At 42.1% G+C, this 25,907-nt stretch overlaps 1 protein-coding gene across 1 annotated transcript in view; it reads left to right on the top strand.

Annotated features, from left to right (window-relative positions):
- The window catches only part of NT5DC2 (5'-nucleotidase domain containing 2), a 72,403-nt gene that overhangs the window by 35,735 nt on the left and 10,761 nt on the right, over positions 1 to 25,907 (top strand). Inside the window, exons 5-12 of the mRNA XM_040359400.1 lie at positions 1,423 to 1,516; positions 5,952 to 6,080; positions 7,437 to 7,497; positions 8,865 to 8,967; positions 12,032 to 12,133; positions 13,952 to 14,033; positions 18,816 to 18,902; positions 25,192 to 25,332. Coding sequence (XP_040215334.1) covers positions 1,423 to 1,516; positions 5,952 to 6,080; positions 7,437 to 7,497; positions 8,865 to 8,967; positions 12,032 to 12,133; positions 13,952 to 14,033; positions 18,816 to 18,902; positions 25,192 to 25,332 — 799 coding nt within the window. The remainder of the gene's footprint in view (positions 1 to 1,422; positions 1,517 to 5,951; positions 6,081 to 7,436; positions 7,498 to 8,864; positions 8,968 to 12,031; positions 12,134 to 13,951; positions 14,034 to 18,815; positions 18,903 to 25,191; positions 25,333 to 25,907) is intronic.

Consider the following 25,907-nt stretch of genomic DNA (forward strand, 5'->3'; position numbering starts at 1 on the left):
AGGGGGGGGGGGGGAAGATGTGAGAATTGTGTATTGGAGACTATCAAATAGAGTAGTCGGGAGAATATAGTGATGTGTAAATGAGAGAATGAAATGGTGGGGTGAGTATGATAGTGAACTAGGTGTGATAAACTAACTTGAGTGCTTGGGAGTTTAGGGCAGTGGATGAAATGAGTGTAAACTCCTGTGGAGACGAATGATGAACACTAAATTGCAATCGTGAACAGAATGGAAATGGGACTGAAGAGTATAAAAGTACGAAATATAAAAATAAAAGATATGTACCGTATATACTTGAGTATAAGCCGAATTTTTCAGCACATTTTTTTGTGCTGAAAATGCCCCCCTCGGCTTATATTCGAGTCACCTTTTTGCACCTGATCTCCCGGATTTTGGGGACCCGTTACTTGGCTCACATATAGCCACACTCTTCCTCTACAAGTGTGCAAAGTTTGTTGTCCAGGTGACCTACGGCCGGGGAGCACCGACTTTTCAAAGCTGGGCACCCCTTCCATAGACTCCCATGTTAAATGGTAATTTCTCCAGTGAATTTGGGGACCCGGTACCGGCTGGTCGTAGGTCCCCTGGACCCGGAACTTGGCACACATGTAGCCACATTTCTCCTCTACAAGTGTGCAATGTTTGTTGTCTGGAGGATTTACGGCTGGGGAGCACCGATTTTTCAAACCTGGGTACCCCTTCCATAGACTCCCATGTTAAACGTCAGCCTAGTCATGGGCACAGTGAGGCATGCAGATGGACACCCTAGGCTTATACTCGAGTCAATACGTTTTCCCATTTTTTTGTGGTAAAATTAGGTGCCTCGGCTTATATTCGGGTCGGCTTATACCCAAAATTTGTCTTGGATATTCATTTTGGTTTTAAATAGGTTATAAATGTAAATTTACAAGCCTGATGTCTTTGCAACAAGATTTCCTCATATGAAACAAGATGATGAAACTGATTTTTTGCATTGTGTAATAAAGCCTGTTCTCACGTGGCTTAAATTCTGGATTCTGGTCTGGGCATGCCAGCTTTGAAGTCATTGTATGGTTTCTCTACAAATAGTCATTAGAAGTTTTCCATTAATTACATTTGTTATTTGGCCAAAGATACTGATCTTTTTCCACAGCTAGTGTGGTACTACCCTGGAGCTATTTAGAGACATGGACTGGATAGAGAGGGCAATGTTTTGTATACTGCTATAATGAAACAGATTTATTTTCTAGAAAACAAAGTACAGTACTTTTTGTATTTGTTTTTCTTCTGGGAATGTTTAAAATTAGGCCATCTGTGCCAGCCTGTCCCTGTGCCAGCAGCCACCCTGTGCTCTCTATTGTTGGCTTTATTAAGTATAAGTGTGTGTATCGGATGAACCTTGACCTAGTTGTTAATGTTCTTTTCTCATAATGCCTTTCATAGGGGTCTTAAGGCTGTTCCAGATGAGGAAGTCATAGAATTATATGGGGGCACCCCACATATCCCCCTCTTCCAGATGAGTGATTTCTACGGAAAGGTATTCGTTTCTAAAACGTAAAAACAGTACATTTATTTCACGCATTGCTCTATAGATTTTTGTCTTTAAAAGAATGACACATTTTTGAGAAAAAAAACTGAAACCAACACACATCTGGTTTACACCACCTGCAGTCTAGTACATTTTTTTTTTTCTGCATCAAAAAAGGATGGAAAGTAGATTACACTTCAGTGTGGTCAGTTCCAGCGCTTTCCAGTTCCAGAAAAAAGTAGAACATGCTGCATCTTTCCTGCACTGGACTGTACTGGGACACAGCAAACCGCAAAAAAAGCACCAAGAATGCAATGGACCCCCAGTACAGTGAGAAACAGGAAAAAAAGCATCTGGAATGTATCCACAAATGCATTAAAACACATAAAAACACACCAGAATGCGTCAAAAAACACGTTCAAAACGCACTCCAGATTCGTTCTGAATGCGTGTCTGCATGCACGTTTTTAACGTGTTTCTGGCGCATTCCGATGCATTTCCAGATGCTTTTTTTTTTGTTATTTTATTCACTGTACTGAGGTCCGGTGTGTCTCTGATGCCTTTTTCTGACTGCACTGGTGTGAACTATGCCATTGTAAATCAAATAACCTACTTTGCATATGGCCAGTTCACATCACGTGCAGCGGTTTTTTTTCTGCATCAAAAAAGCATGGAAAGTAGGTTATTTGGGCTCCAAACTGTGCTTTTTTTGTGTTTTTGCTTCAATAGACTTCAATTAAGAAGCTGCAGAAAAGCATGTAGTGCGTTTTTACTGTGATTTTGCTGAAATGTGTGTTTTTAATCCACCCTACAACAAATTTCCCCCCAAAAAAGCATAAAAAATGCAAATCGTGGCAAATTCGCTGTAAATGCACACTGTAAATACACACCAAACTGCATAGGTGTGTATCAAGCCAAATGCATTAAAGAAGTGTTAAAAACATCCATACAGAAACGCATGATTTTTGTTTTTGTTGTGTGAACAGGCACTAAGGGCCCATTCACACCATGTGCAGTGCTTTTTTTCTGCATCAAAAAAACATGGAAAGTAAGTTATATGGGTTCAAATAGCATAGTTCACACCAGCACAGTGCGTTCCAGAAAAAAGTACAACATGCTGCTTTTTTCCTGAAGAGAACTGTACTGGAATGCAATAAAAATCATCAAAAATGCATCAAAAAACACACTGGGCCCCAGTACAGTGAAAAAAAAAACAGGAAAAGGGAAGAAAGTAAGCATCTGGAATGCAGCAAAAATGCACATGCAGAAAAGCATCCATAACAGATCTGCGGTGCGTTTTTGTGGTGTGAACTGGCACTTAGAAATACATGTTAAAATGTTTTACTGTCAAAGCTTGCATTTGCTAATATAAAATAACTAGCTTGATGGCATCTTTACTCGGACACATATGGGGGGAACATCCAGTCTGTAAGTGCTCTGGGTGACCATCCCTGCAGGTGGAAGGTTATTAAGGGTGAGGCCAGCGTTGTAGGAGGGACAGAAGATAGGAGCTTAGATTGCTGTTTTTTTGTTTGTTTTTTCAAAATACTTTTTATTGAGTTTTTTTTTAAATTTGTCACACACTACAAGCAATCAGCAAATCTATATATGTGACCGTTTTACCTTGGACGTAAATTAGTGTAAGTAGTATTTAGTCAGTCAGTTACTGTAAGTCAGTCAGTGTTGGCATTCACATCTACATGTTAAGCCTTAGGCCCCGTACACACGACCGAACATGTCTGCTGAAACTGGTCCGCGGACCAGTTTCAGCAGACATGTTTGGTCGTGTGTAGGCCCGAGCGGACAGGATTCCAGTGTACATTTGCCCGCCGGGCCTTTTTCCAGCGGGCAAATATTTCTGAACATGTTTTAAAACATGCCTGCTGGAATCCTGCCCGTCGGACATGTTCGGTCGTCTGTACAGACCTACCGTACATGTCCGAGCGGCCGCCATCCCTCGCATGCGTCGAATGACTTCGACGCATGCGTGGAAGCATTGAAGCATCGACGCGGCGACGGCGCGGCCTCGTCGCCGCGTATCGAGTACGCGCGGATTTCTCTATGATGGTGTGTACAGCCATCATACAGAAATCCCCAGGCAGACATGTACGCTGAAAACGGTCCGGCGGACCGTTTTCATCATACATGTTTGCCAGTCTGTACGAGGCCTTAGTGCACACATATGCGTGCTGAAATCGCAATGTGATTTAGGCATGCATTTCTTTGTGAATATCTTTTCAGTTTCTGTGTGTTTTCAGTACAATTTCAGTACAAGTTTTTAGTGCAAGATTTCAGTGCAATTTTGCCAGCTCTCTCTCTTCACGAGTGCCTCTCATTGTCTTCAATGCAAAATTACCTCCCATGTACTTCAATGCAAACCAACAAACCTATCTAATAAATAATCTGTTATAAGGTATACTTGGTTTATAAGACATCCATACTCATGGACATGTATAGCTAACTAATCATGTGTCGCTATAAAGACGCCACCCCTAATTCTCTCTTCTCCGTAAAATCTAGTACATATCAGTTTTAAAATAATTATTGCTTCGTGTTTTTTCACCTTAACCTCCCTGGCGGTATGATTCTGTCTGGAATTACGTACCAAAAGCGGTACAATTATTTGCAAGGAAATTTGGCGTTTTATACTGTAGGCCTGCAATTCTTAGGAATAACTCACTTAAATCTGACCAAACAAGAATCTTGTAGGCATCCCGGGTATGACATTTTTTTAAAACAAAATTATAAATTATAATATAATAAATAATTATAAATAATTATAACAAATAATAATATAATTCTAATAAAAATTATTCAATAATGTAATCAAATCAAAATCACTGAAATTTTCTCAGTTGCAAAATTGTCGCTGTCATTGTTTTTTTTTTTTATGACGAATTTCCCCACAAATCGCTATCGCACAATTCTGCAAGTGATTATAATTTATTATCGCTGTTTTTTAGCTGATCTAAAACCATTTTTGACATAAAGGGACACTTTTGGTTGCTATGGACAATGTACAGTTTGCAGGGAGAAAGAAAGGTTTTTATTATATAAAAGTACATGCAGAACACTGGGCAGACCACTAGGGACAAGGGGGGTGTGTATTTTTTACATACAGTACTGTAATCTATAAGATTACAGTATACTGTATGTATAGTGTTTGTTTACGTTTTTGAATTTGGCGCCGTTCTCCGCTCCCGTGCGTCGTAACGTCGCAGGGAACGGAGATCGGCGGCACAGGAGGACGCTGTGTGAATCGAGCGAGGTCCCGCTCGCTCACACAGCGCGGTGGCATCGCTGGATCCAGGACAAGGTACGCCAGCGCACGCTGCAGGCTCTGCATAGCTACCCCGAGCGTGACTCGGGGATACCGATCGCAGCATGAAAAAACCACCCCGAGTCACGCTCGGGGATACCGCCAGGCAGGTTAATGCATTCTTTGCATTAAGATGGAAAAACTTCTTGCAGATTCTCTATGGGGTTTAGGACAGGTGAGTTTTCTGGCCAGCAGACCATGATCATTAAACCAGGTTTTGGTACTTTTGGCAGTGTGGGCAGGTGCCAAGTCCTGCTGGAAAATAAAATCGGCATCGCCATAATTCTGGTCAGCAGTGGGAAGCATAAAGTGCTCTGGAATTTCCTGGTAGAGGGCTGCGCTAAATTTGGGCTTGATAAAACACAGTGGACCAACACCAGCAGATGGTATGGCTCCCCAAATCATCACTGACTGTAGAAACTTCACATTGCACCTCGTGTAACTTTGGATTCTGTGCCTCTCCACTCTTCCACCAGACTCTGGGACCTTGATTTCCAAATGAAATGCAACATTTTCCACAGTCCATGATGATCTGGGGAACCATGTCATCTGCTGGTGTTGGTCCACTGTGTATTCTGCCTTAAGTTAATGGTTGCTGAAGCGACTGGGAACATATAGCCAACATAAAGCTTATTGAGCCAGCTGGAAGCGGTCCTGTTTAATCCTAAGCCTTACATTGAAGGAGGTAAAAACACTGGTTCTATGGTTCCATAGAAAATGATTTCTAAGCTTCTGACTGTTGGCCTTTAGCATTCAACTTGGTTGTAGATTTTGGACTATTTGTCCAATTGGTGTCAATTGATGCTCCACAGGTCTTTAGCTCTAGCAAGCCAGAATATACCAATATATTTTAATGTAATTAAAATGTTAAAAACTCACATGGCTTAACAATGTAATACAAATTTACAATACTGCACTGTTGAAAACCTAGAAGACCTTTTCTTTAGAGTATCACCATCGTTGAAATACACTTTTTGAATTTGTACTGATTTGAATGAATGTAGCTGCTGATAATATTAGGTCTTGTATAGATAGGTAGCACACATCTTTTTAAAAAAAAAAAATGTATTTCACGTTGTTGTCGTTTAATAGTTTATAAGTACAGTGTTATCATTTATGTTTTAGGGGTCTTCAATGAAACAGTTCATGGATATTTTCTCTCTACCTGAGATGACTCTGATTTCCTGCGTAACTGATTTCTTTATCACTAATGGCATTGACTTTGACCCAGTTAATTTATACAAGGATACAACCGTAAGTCTTCATATAATTGCATTGCAGTCTGCTATCTACAAAGTCTACTAAATGTGTAATATTATTATAGAAGAGCTTCAATCGTCAGAAACCGCAGTAAATTTACATATCTATTGAGGTTTAGCTGCTATTGTTTGTTTTAAAAGTGAGCTTCAGAGGATTTTGTGGTGATATTTTAAAACTTCAATACCCAACAGATTTTTCAAGTTATGATGATGGTATTTGGGTGCATCTAATTTTTGTTCATATCAGCGTTTGTGTATGTCCAAAATTATATTAACTTGTTTGCAAACATAGAAATCTGTGTTGCATACATGCTTTGAGCATGAAGAAGCTTGAAGTGCCACTCCAAGCTGAGGCTGAATTGTCTCCCTGTCAGTATTCAGGGAATAGAAGCAGGCATCAGAGTTTACTCATCCAGAAGTGTCAAGCTGTGTAATATAGGATAACGCTCAGACTGACCCAGTGTATTAAAATGTGTGGCCTCAGTCAGAGCTGCATCACCCACTGGGGCTTGGTCACAGATCTGTACCTGTCAGTACTACAGGGCGGGAGCACAGCATAGGTCGCAGGGCTTGGAGCGGTACTCTTTTCCATTATCTTTCAACCTCATCAGAGGTTCCTGCGATTTGCAGTAGAGGAACACAGTTTTCAGTTCGTGGCTCTGCCTTTCGGGCTTGTCACAGCACCCAGGGTGCTTACAAAGGTCCTAGCACCAGTACTGGGTCTTTTATGAGCCCAGGGAATCTTGGTGCTCAGATACCTGGATGACCTCCTGCACAGAGATCACTCAATACAGGCTCTAGAACAGAGCATAGCCTGCACAGTGTGGTATTTAGAAAGCCTGGGCTGGGTCATAAATACCGAAAAGTCAGCCTTGAGACCAGCTGAAAGTCTGAAGATACGGTCCAGGCAAGGGTATTTGTGGCACCTATAAGGATCTGTGCCCTGAACGATCAGGTGAGTCTTCTAGGAAGGATAGTGTCCTCCTTCAAGGCAGCGTCCTATACCTAGTTCCATTCGAGAGCAGAACCTTGCCTCATCCACTAAACTAACTGAAAATTTTCTTTTCGAAGAGATGAATCTGTGCTGACCCCAGTCATCCCCAATGCAGGTATGGTAGACCTGTCCCAATAAGCAGGTGACCATATGTGCCTTCTGGCCTATGGCTGCAGGGGTCAGTAATACTGTGTAGAGGGTGGTCTGTTCTATCATTGTTTCCACTTGCAAATCTAACTTTATGAATAGGTCGATCAGAATAAGAAAGATCTATGTATTAAACTTTTCAATTTTACTATACATGTTTTTGTAGCATATAGCTATTTTCTGTTCTTCACAAGCTTTCCTTTTTTCTAGGATGCAATAAGAGATGTGCATGTAAAGGGAATGATTTATGAGTGGATTGAGAAGGACATGGGTAAGATAACTTCACATCTTTTTTTTATATAGCATATTTTTATTTCTTCCATTATAGATCTTGCCCACTTCTGTAGGATACATTATTATTTAACACAGCACATTGCTACATTCTAAAAGTAGACATAACTAATGATATATTAAAACATGGACACTGTTCTCTATATGACAATAGTATATGATAGACTGACCAAGATGGTCTTTTCTAGAAAATGACACTGCTTTAGAGACCCAGTAGGAACGCTTTCAATGCACATTCCACATATTTTATGCAAGAAGAGATGTACATAATGGGGTTGATTTACTAAACCTGGAGAATGCAAAATCTGGTGAAGCTGTGCATGGTAGCCAATCAGCTTCTAACTTTAGCTTGTTCAATGAAGGTTTGACAAAAATACTTGGAAGCTAATAGGTTTCTATGCAGAGCTGCACCAGATTTTGCACCAGTATTAGTAAATCAACCCCCATGTGTTTTTCTAGAACTCACACAAAGGGGAACAGGAACACACACAACTCTCAAGTGGGAAAGGAATATAGACTTGCATTAAGGCAGGGTGAGCTTGATAATATTACCGGTATTTATATAATGCAAGCGTTCACATTAGTTTCTACCCTCAAGGAGCTTACAATCTAAGGTCTGTACATTACAGACATACATATGCTAGAGCCAGTTAACTTATCACCATGTCTTTGGAGTGTTAGCGGTAACCCAAGCACAGGAAGAACATGCAAACTCTATGCAGGCAGAGTGCTGGTTGTGATTCAAGCCAAGGACCCTAGTGCTGCATGGCAGATGTGCTAACCACTAGGACATTGTGTTTAGGGGGGTTAAGACAAGCCAAAGACTATCAGCAGGCCTCACCTGCACCTAAAATCTCTCTTGGGCAGACTAATCCTTTGAAGAAGTCTTCTCAGAAGTGCATGAGTACTTTGGGAAGTATTCTCAGAAAAGCATGAATAACTTTGAGCTTTATATTATCATCACTGTTTATAGTTGCTAGAATGTTTACTGAACAGTTACTTTCCACTTCCACTTGTCATTCGGTAGTGTGGAAGTGACTACTGAATGGATAAAGTCCAACCATGTTCCTCTCTTGCATTTTCTGCAGGTTGAAGTCATTGCTATAGTTAGAAACTTAGAGCTGAGCTTTCAAGTCTGTTATGTTGGCTGGGTTAAAACCTGAGAGTGTGTTATTACTGTGCCTAGAACCAGCCATGCATCTGCTTGGAAACATCTGTTTGTCAAACTGTATGATGGAAACAAACCATATACTGTATATGTAGTTTCTGTCTATGTGCAAACAAATCCTATCCTACAGCACAACAGCAGTTGGAGAATTGTTTCTGATGTTTCTGCTCTTTTCCCAGAACACTGCATACTACATCGAGAGGAGATCTATGCTGTACTGAAGAGGCTTGTAAAACACAATAAGAAGGTTTTTCTTATTACAAACAGTCCTTTTAGTTTTGTGTAAGTATTGCATCACACAGATTACGGAATTGTCAAGCAAACAAACAATTAATCCATTGTTGAATAACCAATTTCACCAGTCTTATTTAAATAGACAAATGCTGGTCTTTCTCCAGCTGAAATAAAACATGGGATTATTGGCAGGACTGGATTCCGGATCCTCAACATAGGCTGTGGCTTTGGGTAGCAGGACTGCCTGGAGATACACACAACATCCCACACGTTATGGTGTTGTCAATAACCCATTTCTGTGTATGATGAAATGTTTAAAAATATCACCATGCAGTCTGGCTGGATCCTTTATTATTTATGTCCTTGATAAGTTGGTGTGCATTTTTGTTGGTAGAATAGTGTACTGTGTGCTTAGAGATTACTCGCCCTGGGTCAGTAGTCCCATAACCGAACTACTAGCCTAGCAGGAAGACAGTTTCCTTTCCAGCTCTTCTTTGTTGTCAGCTATAGTTGTATTGATGTAGAGAGAGGAAACTGCCCGTTTCAGCCTGTCTTCTCCCACCATCAGTTCTTCTTCTGCGGCTGTGAGATCTGGTCTTGTCATCAGAAAACTTAAACTGACCATACACATATAGATTTATTCCTGTTCATTCTACAGGTTAAACAAAAAAACGTAATGTTTTTTTTATATCCAAGCTGTACAGCACGACTGGATGAATCTGTTGCTGCGGCTATTGTATTTTGACAGCTGGCCCCACTTCCTGTCAAAATACCTAAAAAAAAAACGTTGCATCTGATTTGGATGCATTCACTGTTTGCTCAACAATTTTTCACCCAACTCCGTTGATTTTTTAAATGAAGCATATGAGGCTGGAGGCTAGGTCTACCCACTGTTTGAAATTCACCCAGATCATCAGGAACTGGCTAAAATTCGCACAGTGTATGTCCAGCTTCAAGTGAGACTCAAGAGAGGCAGGCTATTTCCCACAGAAGAGACTTGCAATGTTTCTTCTGCAATAAATACATCTATCTGCCTGCTCCCAGGGTTATGCAGCATGTAAACTGTTCTGTCTTTATTACAATGGACTGATCAAACCAAACCCTGAAGAAGAGGGAGGCTTTTTCCCCTGAAACATGTTGTCTTTCCTCTATACGCATGCACAAATCTACTATCTGGTGTTGCTGTCAGAGAGGTAGCAGCCTCGGACTAGAATGGGGTCCACCTTCACCTAGACTATAATTAATGGATTTGCTTCTTTTAAAGTGGAGTTCCGGCCACAATTTCACTTTTTAAATATAAATACCCCTGTAATACACAAGCTTAATGTATTCTAGTAAAGTTAGTCTGTAAACTAAGGTCCGTTTTGTTAGGTTGTTACAGCATTTAGACACTTTATAAAATAGAAATTGACTGGGGCCATCTTAAGTGTGGGCATCATGAAGCCAGACTGTATGACTTCCTGGATTTCAGCCTTGCAGATCTCGCACATGCTCAGTGCTGCACAAGCAGTGTCAGATCAGGTTTCAGCACCTGTGCTGTCCAAGTCACATGATTCTTTGAGACTGGGGAGTGCACAGACTCCTGGAAAGTTACACCCACTACATTCCCAGGAGTCTGTGCGGTGTAGGTTAGGAAGCTTAAGCACCTAGGTGCAGGAAGTGGGAAGATTAACTATTCTGCCTAGCAACAACACTTTGAAGGCATCTAAAAAAAAAAAAAAATTTCGTAAAGGAATAATGACATTTTTTTAAAACTACTGATGTAATGTTATATTTATGGGTGGAACTCCACTTTAAGGAGAAATCACTTTACAGTAGATCCGTCCGAACCAATTTAAAATGGTGCTCAAGTCATTTTTTCTGAAAAACTGTAGCTTCTGACTTTTAATAGGCACACACTAACCTGTCCCAGGATCCAGCGCTTTGCTCACCCGAGGAGGAGCCGTGAACTGTCTTCGGTCCCCAGAACCGGCATCTTAACTGTGGGTATCTGGCTGTGACCGCTTGTGGCTTCACAACCGGCTGCCCACTATGCATATGCGAGCCGCACTATGCTTTGTGAATGGTCCTGCAGTCTTCTGGGTCTTATGACATATCCCAGAAGACTGCATGATGAGAGGGGGCGAGGAGAATTTCACCCAGGCGATCTGAGCAGAAGTGGTAGCGGGTTACGGGTACCTCTCAAAACCAGATGCCAAATGTAGCGGCTGGGGGGGGGGGGGGAGGCCTTAAAGCGGACCTTCCCCTTTTGGGTGAAGTTCTGCTTTAGGATAGCAATGGACTCCTGTAGTGGACATTACAGTGATTATTTTTTTGCATGGAATATTTTTATGATTTTTTTGCTACATGTTGCACGGAAAAAATAAATCATATTTCTATGATTTAAAAAAAATCATATTTGTAGTAAGATTAAAAAATCTGCCCTAATAACAAATTGGCTAAAATAAAACAAAAGCATCAAAAATGCATAACACATCAAAAAACGTGTGTAAAAACGCAAAATGCACTGAAAAAAGCACTACAGAAAAAGATGAAAAGCAAACTGCATAGGTTGTAAACCAAGCCAAAGAGTCAGGAAATATAACAGGGTGATCTTGCTGTATATATATCCAAAACATATTAGAAGTCATAAGCTAACTAAATGCTGTGCTGCACAGGGATTTTCAGAGGCTGATGCCATCTGTGGGATGTGCTGTAAAAACAAGTCCGATCCATGGAGGCCTGAATGGCCTCCGAATGGAACCCACACAAGTGCCCCTATAGCAAAATGCTTGCTAAGGGGGTGCTTAGCAGGGGGGAGGAGCCAGGAGTGCCGGCAGGGGCTCCAAGAATAGGAGGATCAGGACTACTCTGCAAAACCATTGCACAAAGAAGGTAAGTATGACATGTTTGTTATTTTTAAAATATTTTTTTACATTCACCTTAATGAAACCTAATCCTGTGTACAGGCAACCTTCTAAAACTTGGCTCTGTTTTGTTGATTTTGTCCAGAACTCCTGCCAGCCTGAACCCTGCTCATATTAACACTTATACCTTCTCAATGAACTTGCTACATTTCTGCTGTAAATGTCACTAAGTGTAATTGTTTACCTTTCTCTGTGTTTTCTTACAGGAATAAGGGAATGAATTATATGGTAGGAAATAACTGGCGAGATCTGTTTGATGTGATTATCGTAAGGGCGGACAAACCTGCCTTCTTCACTGACCGGCGCAAGTATGATGTCCCTGCCTTAAGAATTGCTCTCCCAGAATATATTTTATAGACAGCCAAAACTTTGTATTGGTGCAGGATTAGTGTAACTTTGCCCAAATGATTGCATAGTGCAGTTGTTTTGAAGTGATGACCACTTCAAAGCTAGTGACAGGTGCCAAGGCCCACCTTTACCTCATCTACTTTTTACCTTGTAAAACCACTCTACACAAATCCTTTCACGCTCTTCCTGTTTTCTGTCCAATGACTCCAAAGATTCATATTTTTTTTTTGGACTGCAGGGGGCCTGTTTTTCAGGCGCTTTACAGACGCTATTTTTAGCGCTAAAGCGCCTGAAAAACGCCCCAGTGTGAAAGAGGTTTTAGTGAACAAGCTGAAGTTAGAAGCTGATTGGTTACTATGCACAGCTGTACCAGATTTGGTAAATCTCCCCTTTAGTATAGTAGTTAGTGAGGTATGAAAAAAACACAAGTCCTTCTAGTTTAACCAATATAAATAATATCAAACAATCCCAAATACACAATCCAATACCCACAGCTGATCCAGAAGAAGGTGAAAAACCCCAGCAAAGCATGACCCAATTTTCTACAGCAGGGGAAACAATTCTCCCCTGATCCCCCGAGAGGCAATCTGATTTGTCCTGGATCAACGTTATCTATACATGTCAGTACCCAGTTATATTATGTACATTTAGGAAGGACTCCAGGCCTTTCTTATAGCAATCTACTGAGCTTTCCAGAACCACCTCTGCAGGGAGTCTATTCCACATTTTTACAGCTCTTACTGTGAAGAAACCTTTCCACATTAGGAGCTGAAATCTCTTTTCCTCTAGACGTAAAGTGTGCCCCTTGTCCTCTGTGAATAACTTAACACCAAGTTCACTATATGGACCCCTTATGTATTTGTACATGTTGATCATATCCCCTCTTAATTTCCTCTTCTCAAGAGAGAATACATTTAGTTCCTGTAATCTTTCCTCATAGCTGAGCTCCTCCATGCCTCTTATCAGTTTGGTTTCCCTTCTCTGCACTTTCTCCAGTTTCCTGATATCCCTTTTGAGAACTGGTGCCCAAAACTGAGCTGCATATTCCAGATGAGATCTTACTATTAAGCTTATGATCTACCAATCCTAACTATTTTTTTTCCTCTCCTTTCTTTTTTATTTTTATTTTTTTCATAATTTTGGAGTTAATTGCAAGTTTACAAACAAAAGCACATAATCTGTATTACCTAAATCCCCTATATCAAGACATTAATACCGTAGCTATAGTGTGTGTGAGGTGTAAATCCCACAAGGGTTGTCATCACACTTTACAGTACTGTTGGACATATGGCGTACACAGTACTGTTTGGCATATGGCGTACACAGTACTGTTTGGCATATGGTACAATACAATCTTTACTGTTTTGGAAATTTTACCAAAAAGCTGTGTAAAACTGGCCATGCACAGGTAGTTTTTTCATTCAACCCCCCCATTGTATTCTGACAGCGGCACCTGGTGCTGTCAGAATGCATTGATTCACAGCTGTAGCCACCAATGGAGAACCTTTTTCAACATGTCCTTTGACAGATGTCGATCAAATGATCAACTTCTGTCGGGTGGGGACGGCCGCACACTACTCAAGGTTCGGCTGGTCCTTGCTGGAGCAGACATTTTTTGATTGATATATGGATGGCTTAAACCTGAATTAGAATTGCACACAAAAAAACTACTGTATTGGGTAAATCATTACATTGTCCTCTAAAACTTGTCTTTAGTATGCTTGAAAACCTCTTGAAATTCTGGCATGCAAAGTATTCTGAAAACCTCTTGTTTGTAGGCCCTTCAGAAGACTGGATGAAGATGGATCACTGCAGTGGGACAGGATCAACAGCCTGGAAAAAGGCAAAATATACAAACAGGTAATCTAAGTATTCATACTTCCATACAGATTAAATATAATCCTCATACATTGATATGTTGCAAGTACACATATATTGGAGCGTTAGAGGATTTTTCCATCCAAAATGAATTACCTGTCAGCTTTTATACCGCAGGTCTTTGTGATTTTATCTGTAAAATGTCTACACTTGAGTCCAGCTTCTCTCATCTGTTACAGCTATTAGGAAGGGGTCTCACAATTCCATTTTCACTTGTACAGCATATCTAAAACCAATAACAAACATGTAATTAATATATTGCAATGTACAAGTTCTTAGATGTGGTGGCTGTATTAGTTTTGTTTTATTTCAGGCTTTTCTCCGCTTTATGTTTAACTGATTATTTTGTGAATAAGCCACATCCTGTCCCTGGATGGCTATATTTAAGCTGGGTACACACTATAGCAGGGTTTGACAAATTTGCTTGGAATCTAGGAGCCAGCTAAAAAAGTTAGGAGCCAGAAACGCACCCCTTCCCGCCGAGCTTGTGCGCAGAAGCGAGCGCATACGTGAGTAGCGCCCGCATATGAAAGTGGTGTTCAAACCACACATTTGAGGTATTGCCGCGATTGGTAGAGTGAGAGCAATAATTCTAGCCCTAGACCTCCTCTGTAACTCAAAACATGCAACCTGTAGAATTTTTTAAACGTCGCCTATGGAGATTTTAAAGGATAAAAATTTGTCGTCATACCACGAGTGGACGCAATTTTGAAGCATGACATGTTGGGTATCAATTTACTCGGCGTAACATTATCTTTCACAATATAAAAAAAAATTGGGCTAACTATACTGTGGTCTTATTTTTTTATAAAAAAACGTGTATTTTTTACCAAAAAAGTGCGCATGTAAGATCGCTGCGTAAATACGGTGTGACAGAAAGTATTGCAATAACCACCATTTTATTCTCTAGGATGTAATAATAAAAATATTAATAAATAAAAAATATATATAATGTTTGGGGATTCTAATTAGAGGGAAGGAGATGGCAGTGAAAACACAGGGGAAGCTCCATTAGCATTGCTGGTTGTCTTGTCATGCCAACGGCCACCACAAGATGGAGGCGGGGCGCACGGAGACACATGATGCGGTATCCTGTGTCTCCGGTAATTAAGGCCGCGGCTTTGCGGGCTTCTGCAGGCCTATGCTTCCTTCCCCAGGCACCAGGTCGCTAATTCTAGTCGCAATTGCGACCTGGCACCCGGATTTCGTCGAACCCTGCACTATAGGTTATTTAGGTTCAACTTAGCGGGGTTCCCGATATTGTGTTCTGACAGGGGGACTGCTCTTGAGACTGGCTGCTGTCGGACAGGAAGCTGTAGACAGTCGACCAGTTCCTGCCGAACTGACCCTTTTCAGCTGATTTTTCTGCCCCTGTGCACCTAGCCTTACTCTTCCACTGTATCCAAGATTAGCCACCCAGTCTGTACTTTAAAGTGGACCTTCAGTAGTTTTTACAACTGTCCATCTGTTAAATCTTCTGCCCTTGTTTTGGCTTTGGATAGTAAAAAACCTTATAGAGCCCACTTCCTGTTTCTCGTCTGGTCATTAGCCTAGGCTTATGACATCATGCACAGCTCTCTCTCTCTCGCTTACTCTTGTGAGAGTTTGCCAGGAAGGGGGGATTAGTCATAAGAGGGCCAATAAAAGCTGCAGAGCTGGAGGTGTGCCCCTGTGTGTCTCTGTAAATCCAGGAAGTGAACAGGCAGCAGCTTCAGCTGCCCACAATTAAAATGGCTGCACTTAGTGGAGGGAGATTTCTGCAGCATACAGGCAGTCCCTGAGTTGCAAACATCCAACTTGCATACGACTCATGCTTACAAACAGAGGGAGACAACAGTAAGTGAGAGGAAATCTACCCCTAGGAAGGGAAATTCACTCCTGTAAGAGATAACATGGGTAAAAGGTGTTTCCAGTGAAGCTTTATCACCAATCCACAATAACCCAAAATGTTTAAAATCTGTCACAGGGACAGAAAGTGAAGTAAAATCTTCTGAACAGGGGCACATACAGCAAAACAAATGTTACAGGGGTGATAACCCTATGCTATCCAAAAAAGTAAACATTTTTTTTTGATTGGAGTTGCACTTAAAATATATACCTGTTCCAAATTACATACAAATTCAACTTAAGAATTAACCTACAGACCCTATCTTGTTTGTGACCCGGGGACTGCCTGTATTTGGCAAGTACAGAATCACAGTATATATAAAATAATATGCAGAGTGGTTGGAGGGAAGCTTCAATGTTTTTATTACAAATTATTTTAGCAGACTGCAGTTCCACTTTAACCACTTAAGTTGAAATATTTTTTTTTGCTAGAAAATGAATTGGAACCCCCAAACATTATTTATATTTTTTCTAACACCCTAGAGAATAAAATGGCAGTCGTTGCAATACTTTCTGTCACACTGTATTTGCACAGCGGTCTTACAAGTGCACTTTTTATTTGGAAAAATACTTTTCTGAATAAAAAAATAAGATATCAGTAAAGTTAGGCCAATTTTTTTTTAATATTGTGAAATATATGTCACGCCAAGTCACGTTGAGTAAATTGATACCCAACATGTCACTCTTCAACTTTGCACCCGCTCGTGGAATGACAACAAACTTTTACCCTTAAAAATCTCCAAAGGGGGCCTTTCTAGGGCTAGAATTATTGCTCTCGCTCTAACGATCGTGTTGATACCTCACATGTGTGGTTCGAACACCGTTTTCATATGCGGGCGCTACTTACATATGTGTTTGTTTCTGCACGCGAGCTCGGCGGGACAGGGCGCGTTAAATTTTTTATTTTGTACTTTTTATTATTACACTGTTCTTTAAAAAAAAAAATTGTGTCACTTTTATTCCTATTACAAGGAATGTAAACCTCCCTTGTAATAGAAAAAAAGCATGGCAAGACCTCTTAACCACTTAAGACCCGGACCATTATGCAAGTTAAGGACCTTGCCCCTTTCTGCGATTGCGCGGTCGTGCGACGTGGCTCCCAAACAAAATTTGGCGTCCTTTTTTCCCCCACAAATAGCTTTCTTTTGGTGGTATTTGATCACCTCTGCGGTTTTTATTTTTTGCGCGATAAACAAAAATAGAGTATCAATTTTAAAAACAATTCAATATTTTTTACTTTTTGCTATAATAAATATCCCCCAAAAATCTATAAAAAAAAAAAAAATTCCCTCAGTTTAGGCCGATACGTATTCTTCTACATATTTTTGGTAAACAAAAACGGTATAAGTGTTTATCGATTGGTTTGCGTTTACAAAATAGGGGATGGTTTTATTGCATTTTTATTAATATTTTTTTTTTTTACTACTAATGGCGGCGATCAGTGATTTTTTTCGTGACTGTGACATTATGGCGGACACATCGGACAATTTTGACACATTTTTGGGACCATTGTCATTTTCACAGCAAAAAGTGCTATACAAATGCACTGTTTACTGTGAAAATGCCAATTGCAGTTTAGGAGTTAACCACTAGGGGGCACTGTAGGGGTTAAGTGTGACCTCATATGTGTTTCTAACTGTAGGGGGGCGGGGCTGGACGTGTGACGTCGTTGATCGTCTTTCCCTATATCAGGGAACAGACGATCAATGACACTGCCACAGTGAAGAACAGGGAAGGTGTGTTTACACACACCTCTTCCCGTTCTTCAGCTCCGGTGACCGATCGCGGGACACCGGCGGCGATCGGGTCCGAGGGTCGTGACCACATGGCTGGGTTAAAAGAGACACGTACAGGTACGTGATTGTGCCCAGCCGTGCCATTCTTTCGACGTATATCGGCGTGAAGGGGTCCTTACGTGGTTAAATATGAGATCAGGGGTCAAAAACACCTCATATTAACACTAAAATGCAATAAAAGTAAATAAAAATGTCCCTTTTTAAGAGCTATGGGCGGAAGTGCTGTTTTGGGTGTCGCTTCCACTCTGCAATGGTATGGAGCCGGGTGGGGCCATCTTCCCTTCACTCTGCTCCATGCCAAGCAGGGGACAGGATCCGATCGCCTCCGCCGCTGCCAGCGGCTCTGGTAAGCGGCAGAGGGCACCAGAGTGCGGCGGAAGAGGGGGTCCCCCTGATCTTGTGGCGAATCTGCCGCTGAGACCACTTATATCTTAAAGCGAACCACCCGCTGAAGAAGAGGATACAGGAGTTATGGCAGCTAGCTGCTGCCATAACAACGATATTTCACTTCAAAGAGTCTTCAAGGCGCCCCAACAGGTCATGTTTTTAGGATTCCATTCTTTTGCACAGGTGATTCGATCAGTTGCATTGCTTTAGTAATTGCCACAGCCCTTTCATCTGAGGAAAATCCTGAAAACATGACCTGTTGGGGCGCCTTGAGGACTGGTGTTGAGAAACACCGACATAGGGAATAAAAGCAATAGTAGTTTACATTGGAAAGATAACATTGTTTATGCTTTCTGGTCAGCTCACAGGACGTTACAAGGACACTGCATTTCTGCCAAGATCGACAGGCATTAGACAATGCAACAGGAAGAATCCATTACTGAGGAGAAAATCCACACATAAAAAGTCTATACATAAATGGAACCTCTAAATTAGTTGGATATGTGCCCACACGATGAATAGCCAGATTACTAAATATTTAATTATCTCCCCATATCTCTACCTTTTGCCAAGGACAAAATGTATTCTTTCATAACTGATTGTTTATTGGCACAAAGTATATCATATAAAGATTTGTCTCTGTACTGCAAATACTCCTATATGTATTATTTATATTTCACAATTTATCTTGCAGGGAAACCTGTTTGATTTTTTACAACTGACAGGCTGGAGAGGGTCCAAGGTGCTTTATTTTGGCGATCACCTCTACAGCGATCTGGCAGTAAGTATTACATGTTTTACACTAGATTACCAAAAGTATTGGGACACTTGCCTATACACGCACATGTGTGCATCCCAGTCTTAGTCCGTAGGGTTCAATATTGAGTTGGCCCACCCTTTGCAGCTATAACAGTTTCAACTCTTCTGGGTAGGCTGTCTGTAGGAAAAACCCATCAGAGTTTATTCCGACAGGAAATCCGATCGTGTGTATGGGGCATAAGAAGGGAAATCGAAGGAAAAGGTGAACCAACAATGCACTAGCTTAAAGGAACCTATTTAGAAAATAAAAAACTAACCTTTACAACCCCTTTAAGCAATCACATTCAGGCAGGGTTCACACTTGTGCGACACGACACTAGTACTACTTTTGATCTGACTTTGCCCTGCGACTTGAAGCCGACATATGTCTGACTTTCAATGAACAGGGATCCGACTTGGATCCCTGCCAATACCAGGCACTGTGTTTGATATGAATCTTGAGGGGGAACTCCACGCCAAATTTTAAATAAAAAATCGGCATGGGTTCACCCTCCAAGAGCATACTAGGCCCTTGGGTCTGATACGGATTTAAAGGGGAACCCCCTACTCCAAAAAAATGGCGTGGGGGTCCTCCCAAAATCCACACCAGACCCGGTCAGGAAAAGGGCTGGGGACGAGCGAGCGCCTCCCCCCCCTTCTGAGTCGTACCAGGCCACATGCCCTCAATGTGGGGGGGGGTGAATGCTTTGGGGCAGGGGGGCGCCCTACGGCCCCCCCACCCAATAAGCACCCTGTTCCCATGTTGATGAGGACAGGGCCTCTTCCCGACAACCCTGGCCATTGGTTGTCGGGGTCTGCCAGATACAGGCCCCCCACCCTATGTGAATGAGCATGGGGAATATCGTACCCCTACCCATTTACCTGGGGGAAACGTGTCAAGAAAAAAAAAAAACACTACACAGGTTTTTTAAAGTAATTTATTAGGCAGTTCCGGAGGTCTTCTTCCGACTTCGATGGTCTTTTCTGACTTCGGGGATCTTCCGACTTCTCCCTTCTGCTGGGCACCACTGCTGTCTTCTTCCAGCTCTTTTACCAGCGGGGGCCCGGTCTTCTCCCTTCTTCTGACTTCGGGGGGTCTTCTTCCGACTTCGGGGGTCTTCCGACTTCTCCGCTCTCTTCTCCTGCTCTCCGGTTCTTTCTCCCTTCTGCCGGGCACCACCGCTGTCTTCTCCCAGCTCTTTTACCAGCGGGGGCCCGGTTTTCTGCGTCGCCTTCTTTGCTCTTCTCTTCTTCGATGTTTACTCGACGCTCACTCCCGCTGTTATGCCATGTGTGCGGTGTGCATCGATTTATATTGGCCTCTTATGACATCACAGTCCCAGCATGCTCCGGGTGGTGACGACATACCCCCACGCCATTTTTTCGGCGTAGGGGGTTCCCCTTTAAATCCGTACCAGACCCAAGAGCCTAATATGCTCTTGGAGGGGGAACCCATGCCGTTTTTTTATTTAAAATTTGGCAGGGAGTTCCTCCTTAAGATCAGCAAAGCACAAGTCGCATGCCAAAGTCGGATCATGCAAGACGGTGTTCCGACTATGATATTCAATGGAGTAAAGTAGGATCAAAGTCGGACCAAAGTAGTACAGGGAGCATTTTCAAAGTCGGTCCGACATGTGTCGGACCAGTTAAGACGGCTCACATAGGGAAACATTGATTTTCACACATCATGCGACATGAGCTCCCAATGTCTGAGCGTTTGTCGGACCAGTATGAACCCGGCCTAAAACTCATGTTAAACAGGAGTCGTACACACCTGCCACAATTCGGAGTGCCTCTGAATAACCCCAAATAAAGTTCAGCTGATCTGGTAGGTCTTTCCTGACATTTTCTTAGTCGCATTCTACAGCAAAATCCATGGTCCGCAGAGAGCTTCCAAAGCATCAGAGGGATCTTATTGTTAAAAGATATCGGTGAGGAGAAGGATACAAAAGAATTTCCAAGGCATTAGATCTACCGTGGAACACAGTGAAGACAGTCATCATCAAGTGAAGAAAATATGGCACAACGGTGACATTACCAAGAACTGGACATTCCTCGAAAATTGATAAAAAGATTAGAAGAAAACTGGTCAGGGAGGATGCCAAGAGGCCTATAGCAACATTAAGCCCTAGTTCACACTGACTGCGGGAATGAATTTGTGCGAATTCAGCTGAACTCGCACAATTTCTTTCCCGCATGTCAGTCTCGACTTCAGGGTCGATTTCAGAGACACCTGTGCGGGTTTCTGCACAGATGTCAATGGAAATTGCAATCCCAAATCGCAGAAACTACTTTTGGGGATCATTGCGGCACTGCATTTGCAGCGTTTCACCGATTCGGATGGTGTCATTGCCGGAACTTGCCGCCAATTCGACATGTGATTTGACATGGCTACATTTTGCAAAAACACATCTGAAATCTCCCAAAAGCATGTGGGAAAATGTGTTACGGTCTGAGGAAACCAAGGCTAAACTTTTTTGGCCATAATTCCAAAAGATATGTTTGACACAAAAACAACACTGCACATCACCAAAAAAACACTATACCCACAGTGAAGCATGGTGGTGGTGGCAGCATCATGCTTTGGGGCTGTTTTTTTTTTCAGCTGGAACAGGGGCCTTAGTCAAGGTAGAGGGAATTATGAACAGTTCCAAATACCAGTCAATATTGGAACAAAACCTTCAGGCTTCTGCTAGAAAGCTGAACATGAAGAGGAACTTCATCTTTCAGCATGACAACGACCCAAAGCGTATATCTAAATCAACAAAGGAAGGGCTTCACCAGAAGAAGATTAAAGTTTTGGAATGGCCCAGCCAGAGCCCAGACCTGAATCTGATTGATAATCTGTGGGGTGATTTGAAGAGGGCTGTGCACAGGAGATGCCCACGCAATCTGACAGATTTGGAGTGTTTTTTCAAAGAAGAGTGGGCAAATATATAAGGTGTGCCATGCTGATAGACTCATACCCAAACAGACTGAGTGCTGTAATAAAGAAAGGTGCTTCAACAAAGTATACGTTTGAAGTGGTTGTAAACCCTTACAGACCACTTTATGCTACAGGTAAGCCTATAATAAGGCTTACCTGTAGCTACCCAGGATATCCCTGTCCCTTGCATGTGCTGATGTCATCGGCACATGTGCACTTGAGCAAACTGAAGCAATGGAATGTATGTGCTGTGGTTAGAGCATTGCCACTGAAATTAATGGAAACGGTTGCCAAACGTTGATGCCTTATGAAAGCGACATGCTACTTAATTTTTAACATAACGTGTGTACTGCACTGTGTTGTACCCACTGTAATATTCCTGACAAGCATTGAAGGGCAGTTATGAGGCTTTAAGAACGATTCATAACAGCAGCTCAAACACAGGATATTGACGCACATGTGAACAAGTCCTATTGGCAAGTATTCACATGTCTCTATTAATTACCGTATTTATCGCGGTATAACACGCTCCCGCGTATACCGCGCACCCCTAAAGTGGCCCCGAATCCTGTGGAATTTTTTTTTATTTTGTACTTACAGTTTTGGTGTCTTGCGCGGCGTCCATCGGCGGCCTCGTCGGGTCCGTCTGCGGCTTCGGGTGTCCTCTTCGTCGGGTCCGGCGTCTTTCTGCGGCTTCGGGTGTCCTCTTCATCGGGTCCAGGGTCCGTCTGCGGGCTTCGGGTGTCCTCTTCGTCGGGTCCGGCGTCCTTCTGCGGCGTCCTCCCCGCTCGTTTCCCGCGCCGAGTTTGAATACTGCGCCGACATATACAGAGCGCAGTACACTCGTGTATTGTCGGGCAGGCTCGGCAACGCTCACGTCCTGTACGTCCGACTATACCCGAGTGTACTGCGCTCGGTATATGTCGGCGCAGTATTCAAAACTCGGTGCGGGAAAGCAGGTATCGGCGTATACCGCGCACCCACGATTTTGCCCTGAAAAAAGTGCGCGGTATACGGCGATAAATATGGTACATATTCCAAAAATAAGAGGTTTATTTATCATCTCAGGACAGTAGACAGAGCAGTGCAAATAATTGCTTTACGCCCCATTCATCAAATAAACATCTATCCACTTCTTTTAGGGGGATTTGCTGTGCTGTTCACTGATTAGATTGGGGGCTTTTTGGTTGTTAATCCTTCTCACCATAATCTGTATGGATATACTGTCTTTTTAGTACATATTGAAAGCAAGTTGATGTTAGTAGCCATGCTTTTCCAACCTCATTCTTTATGTGGTGCCCATTATATGGCTATCCAGGGACTATGGGGCTTGATGTACTACGAAAATAAGGTACTTTACTGACATCAGCAACGAGTGTTGACAGAACACATGGAACATTCCCTTATCTGCCAAACACATTCCCTAGGGTTATTGTCATGAATAAATACAGTACAACAGTTCATATGTTTACATATGCTCAAAGATGAGTCAAACATCACACTGCGTGATCTGGAAACCAAATTTCTTAAACACTAGATACTGCTCTACAGGGAAACTAGTCCTATCTTGTGTACAACTCATTTAAAAAAAAGCATTTTAACAGGATACAGCCATTCCACCAGAATTGGCTGGTGGAATGCATATCCACCGCCACTTCCGGATTCACGGCCGGCGTGCGTACCATCAAGCGATGGGATGGCACTTCAGCGGTGTTAGCATAGAATAGAAAATAAAAGAAGATTCGGCGACTGTATACAGCAAGTCGGTAAGCCCATTTTGTGTAGGCAATCTGGCCCTTCATTTTTAGAGTGCATATTGTTGGGGCAACAGTTCAATTAGATTATCAGCCCATGATTCAGTAAGGATAAAGGGAATTATCATGTGCACCAAGCAGTGAGGGTGAGTGGCCTGCGTGGGAGGTGGTGCTGCGGGCATGTGACTACAGCCTTCATGTGCACATACACCGGATACTGCTATTGCTTTGACTCTGAGGAAGAGGGTTCGCCCGCGTAACGCGTAAGTCGCACTGAATGACATTTGGATTCTCCGGCCGTCTGGTTCCAGTAGGAGGCCCTTTGGTGGCATCTATCCCTGCTGATGGAGTGTTGTATACGCTTGTATTTTAACTTGCTTTGTGAGTATTTATGATCTTTGTATTCATTTTTATTAAATCTTGCCATTGGTGAATGCACTAGGTCTGTGCGCCCTCCTTTTTCCTTCTTTCCTTTTTTCTACTTCACAGCCATTCCATACCAGACTTAGCCTTCTAATTAATTGCAGCACAGACCTACCTTACTTGTTGGTAAATCTGACACTCCTTTTAACAGGATTAGGCTCCTTCTGGTTATTAGTGGTTACCTCCTGCTCAAAGGCACTGGGTGAAATCTGTGTGAGACACAGGCACTGATGGCCTGTCTCTGCCCCAGCAACCAGTCAGTGCCTCATCCTCATGCAAATACAGTTCATGACCAGGAAGCAGCAGGCTACTCATAGTTGGAAAGAGCCAGATCCTGTTAGAAGGTTAGTATTGTCGGCTGCCAGTGTTTATTTTGGCTAGGCAACAGCAAGGGATGCAGGCAGCTTATGTTTAACTGAAGTAAACCATAATAAAGAACCAGTCCACTCAAAACGCATGTTTCAGTTTCAAATGTTAAAGTTTGAGTGTTCTGCTAGCTTTTTGTATTCCTTAAAACATTGTGTGTGTTTAGTATCACTTTAAAGTGGTTGTAAACCCATTCATGAAAGTTGACCTTAGGCACATATATCTGTAGTGTTTACTTATCTCCCTCCAAAGCTCTAGTGCCCTGTCTTTCTGCTGCTCTGTTCCTCTGTTATTAGTATGATAACTTCTGACAAGTTCTCCAACACACAAGATAACAGCAGCTAAAAATGTGTGTAAGGTGTTCTTGTGAAAAAGGGAGGGTGCTTAGAGGTATATAAGCAGAGAGCCTGTCTATTCACAGTATAGCTCTGTATGTTCCTGCATTCCTCTGCCTAGGTAGAGTGGGGTTTTTTCCTTTCCTCCAATAAGTTCGCACACAGTGTAAGCCTAGACTCCATACCCACCCCTATGTGTTGCTGAAACAGGAAGAACGATTTGTATCATGATCTGCACATTCCAAAGAGTGTAGAAAGTGAAAAACGGCAGATATGCATGTAAAACATATGTAGGGAGAATTGTTTCGTCTCTGTGTATCATCTGAGGCTGTTCCCTTCACTGGGGATAGGAGAGGGTTTACATCCACTTTAAATATTGGACTGGGAATGTATAGATGAGCCTGTTATAGAACTGAAAAGAAAGTCTGTTCTTTTTGGGGAAACTTTTTTCATTGTCATTTTCTATAGGATCTAATGCTGCGTCATGGCTGGAGGACGGGGGCCATAGTCCCTGAATTGGAAACTGAAATACGGATAATAAACACTGAACAATACATGCATTCATTGACGTGGCAGCAGGCTCTGACCGGACTTCTGGAGAGAATGCAGGTCAGGTGATTGCTGTGCATATTGATTTGTACTGTGTGTCTTTGCTTTCAGAGCTTGTTTCTATCCACATAAATAGGAGTCCTGTTTTCAAGGTTTGTGTGTGCTTAAGCAGTTTTTAACTTTACTGTTTTGTTGGAGCATAAAGTCTCTCCATTTCTCTTTACATTTTCTTGTTACTGAACAATATTTGAAAGAAGCTGTGCTGAATTAAAAAAATATACAATTAAAATGTGTCCTCTTTTAGAAGGTGGTGTCCATCTAGAGGCTTTGTGTTTTCATATCACCCTCTTGGTCTTCTCTTGTCATCTAGGATGCAGTATAAGCCATTGTTCACTAGTGATTTTTCCATTCTCAATACCTTATACATTGACATTATACAGTACATTCACACCTTTGTTTTTTTTGTTTTTTAGTTTCAACCCGCGTTTAACATGCACGTAAAATGCTTATAGAATTAGGCATTTTTTTCTATGTCCATATATACAATTCACATCTTATCTTTATAAAAAAAAACTTGCTGGGGATGGCAGAAGACTGAAATCAGGACAAATTCAGGAACTTATGCTAATGAAATG

Source organism: Rana temporaria, chromosome 7 (genome assembly GCF_905171775.1).
Source record: "Rana temporaria chromosome 7, aRanTem1.1, whole genome shotgun sequence".
Taxonomy (NCBI): Eukaryota; Metazoa; Chordata; class Amphibia; order Anura; family Ranidae; genus Rana; species Rana temporaria.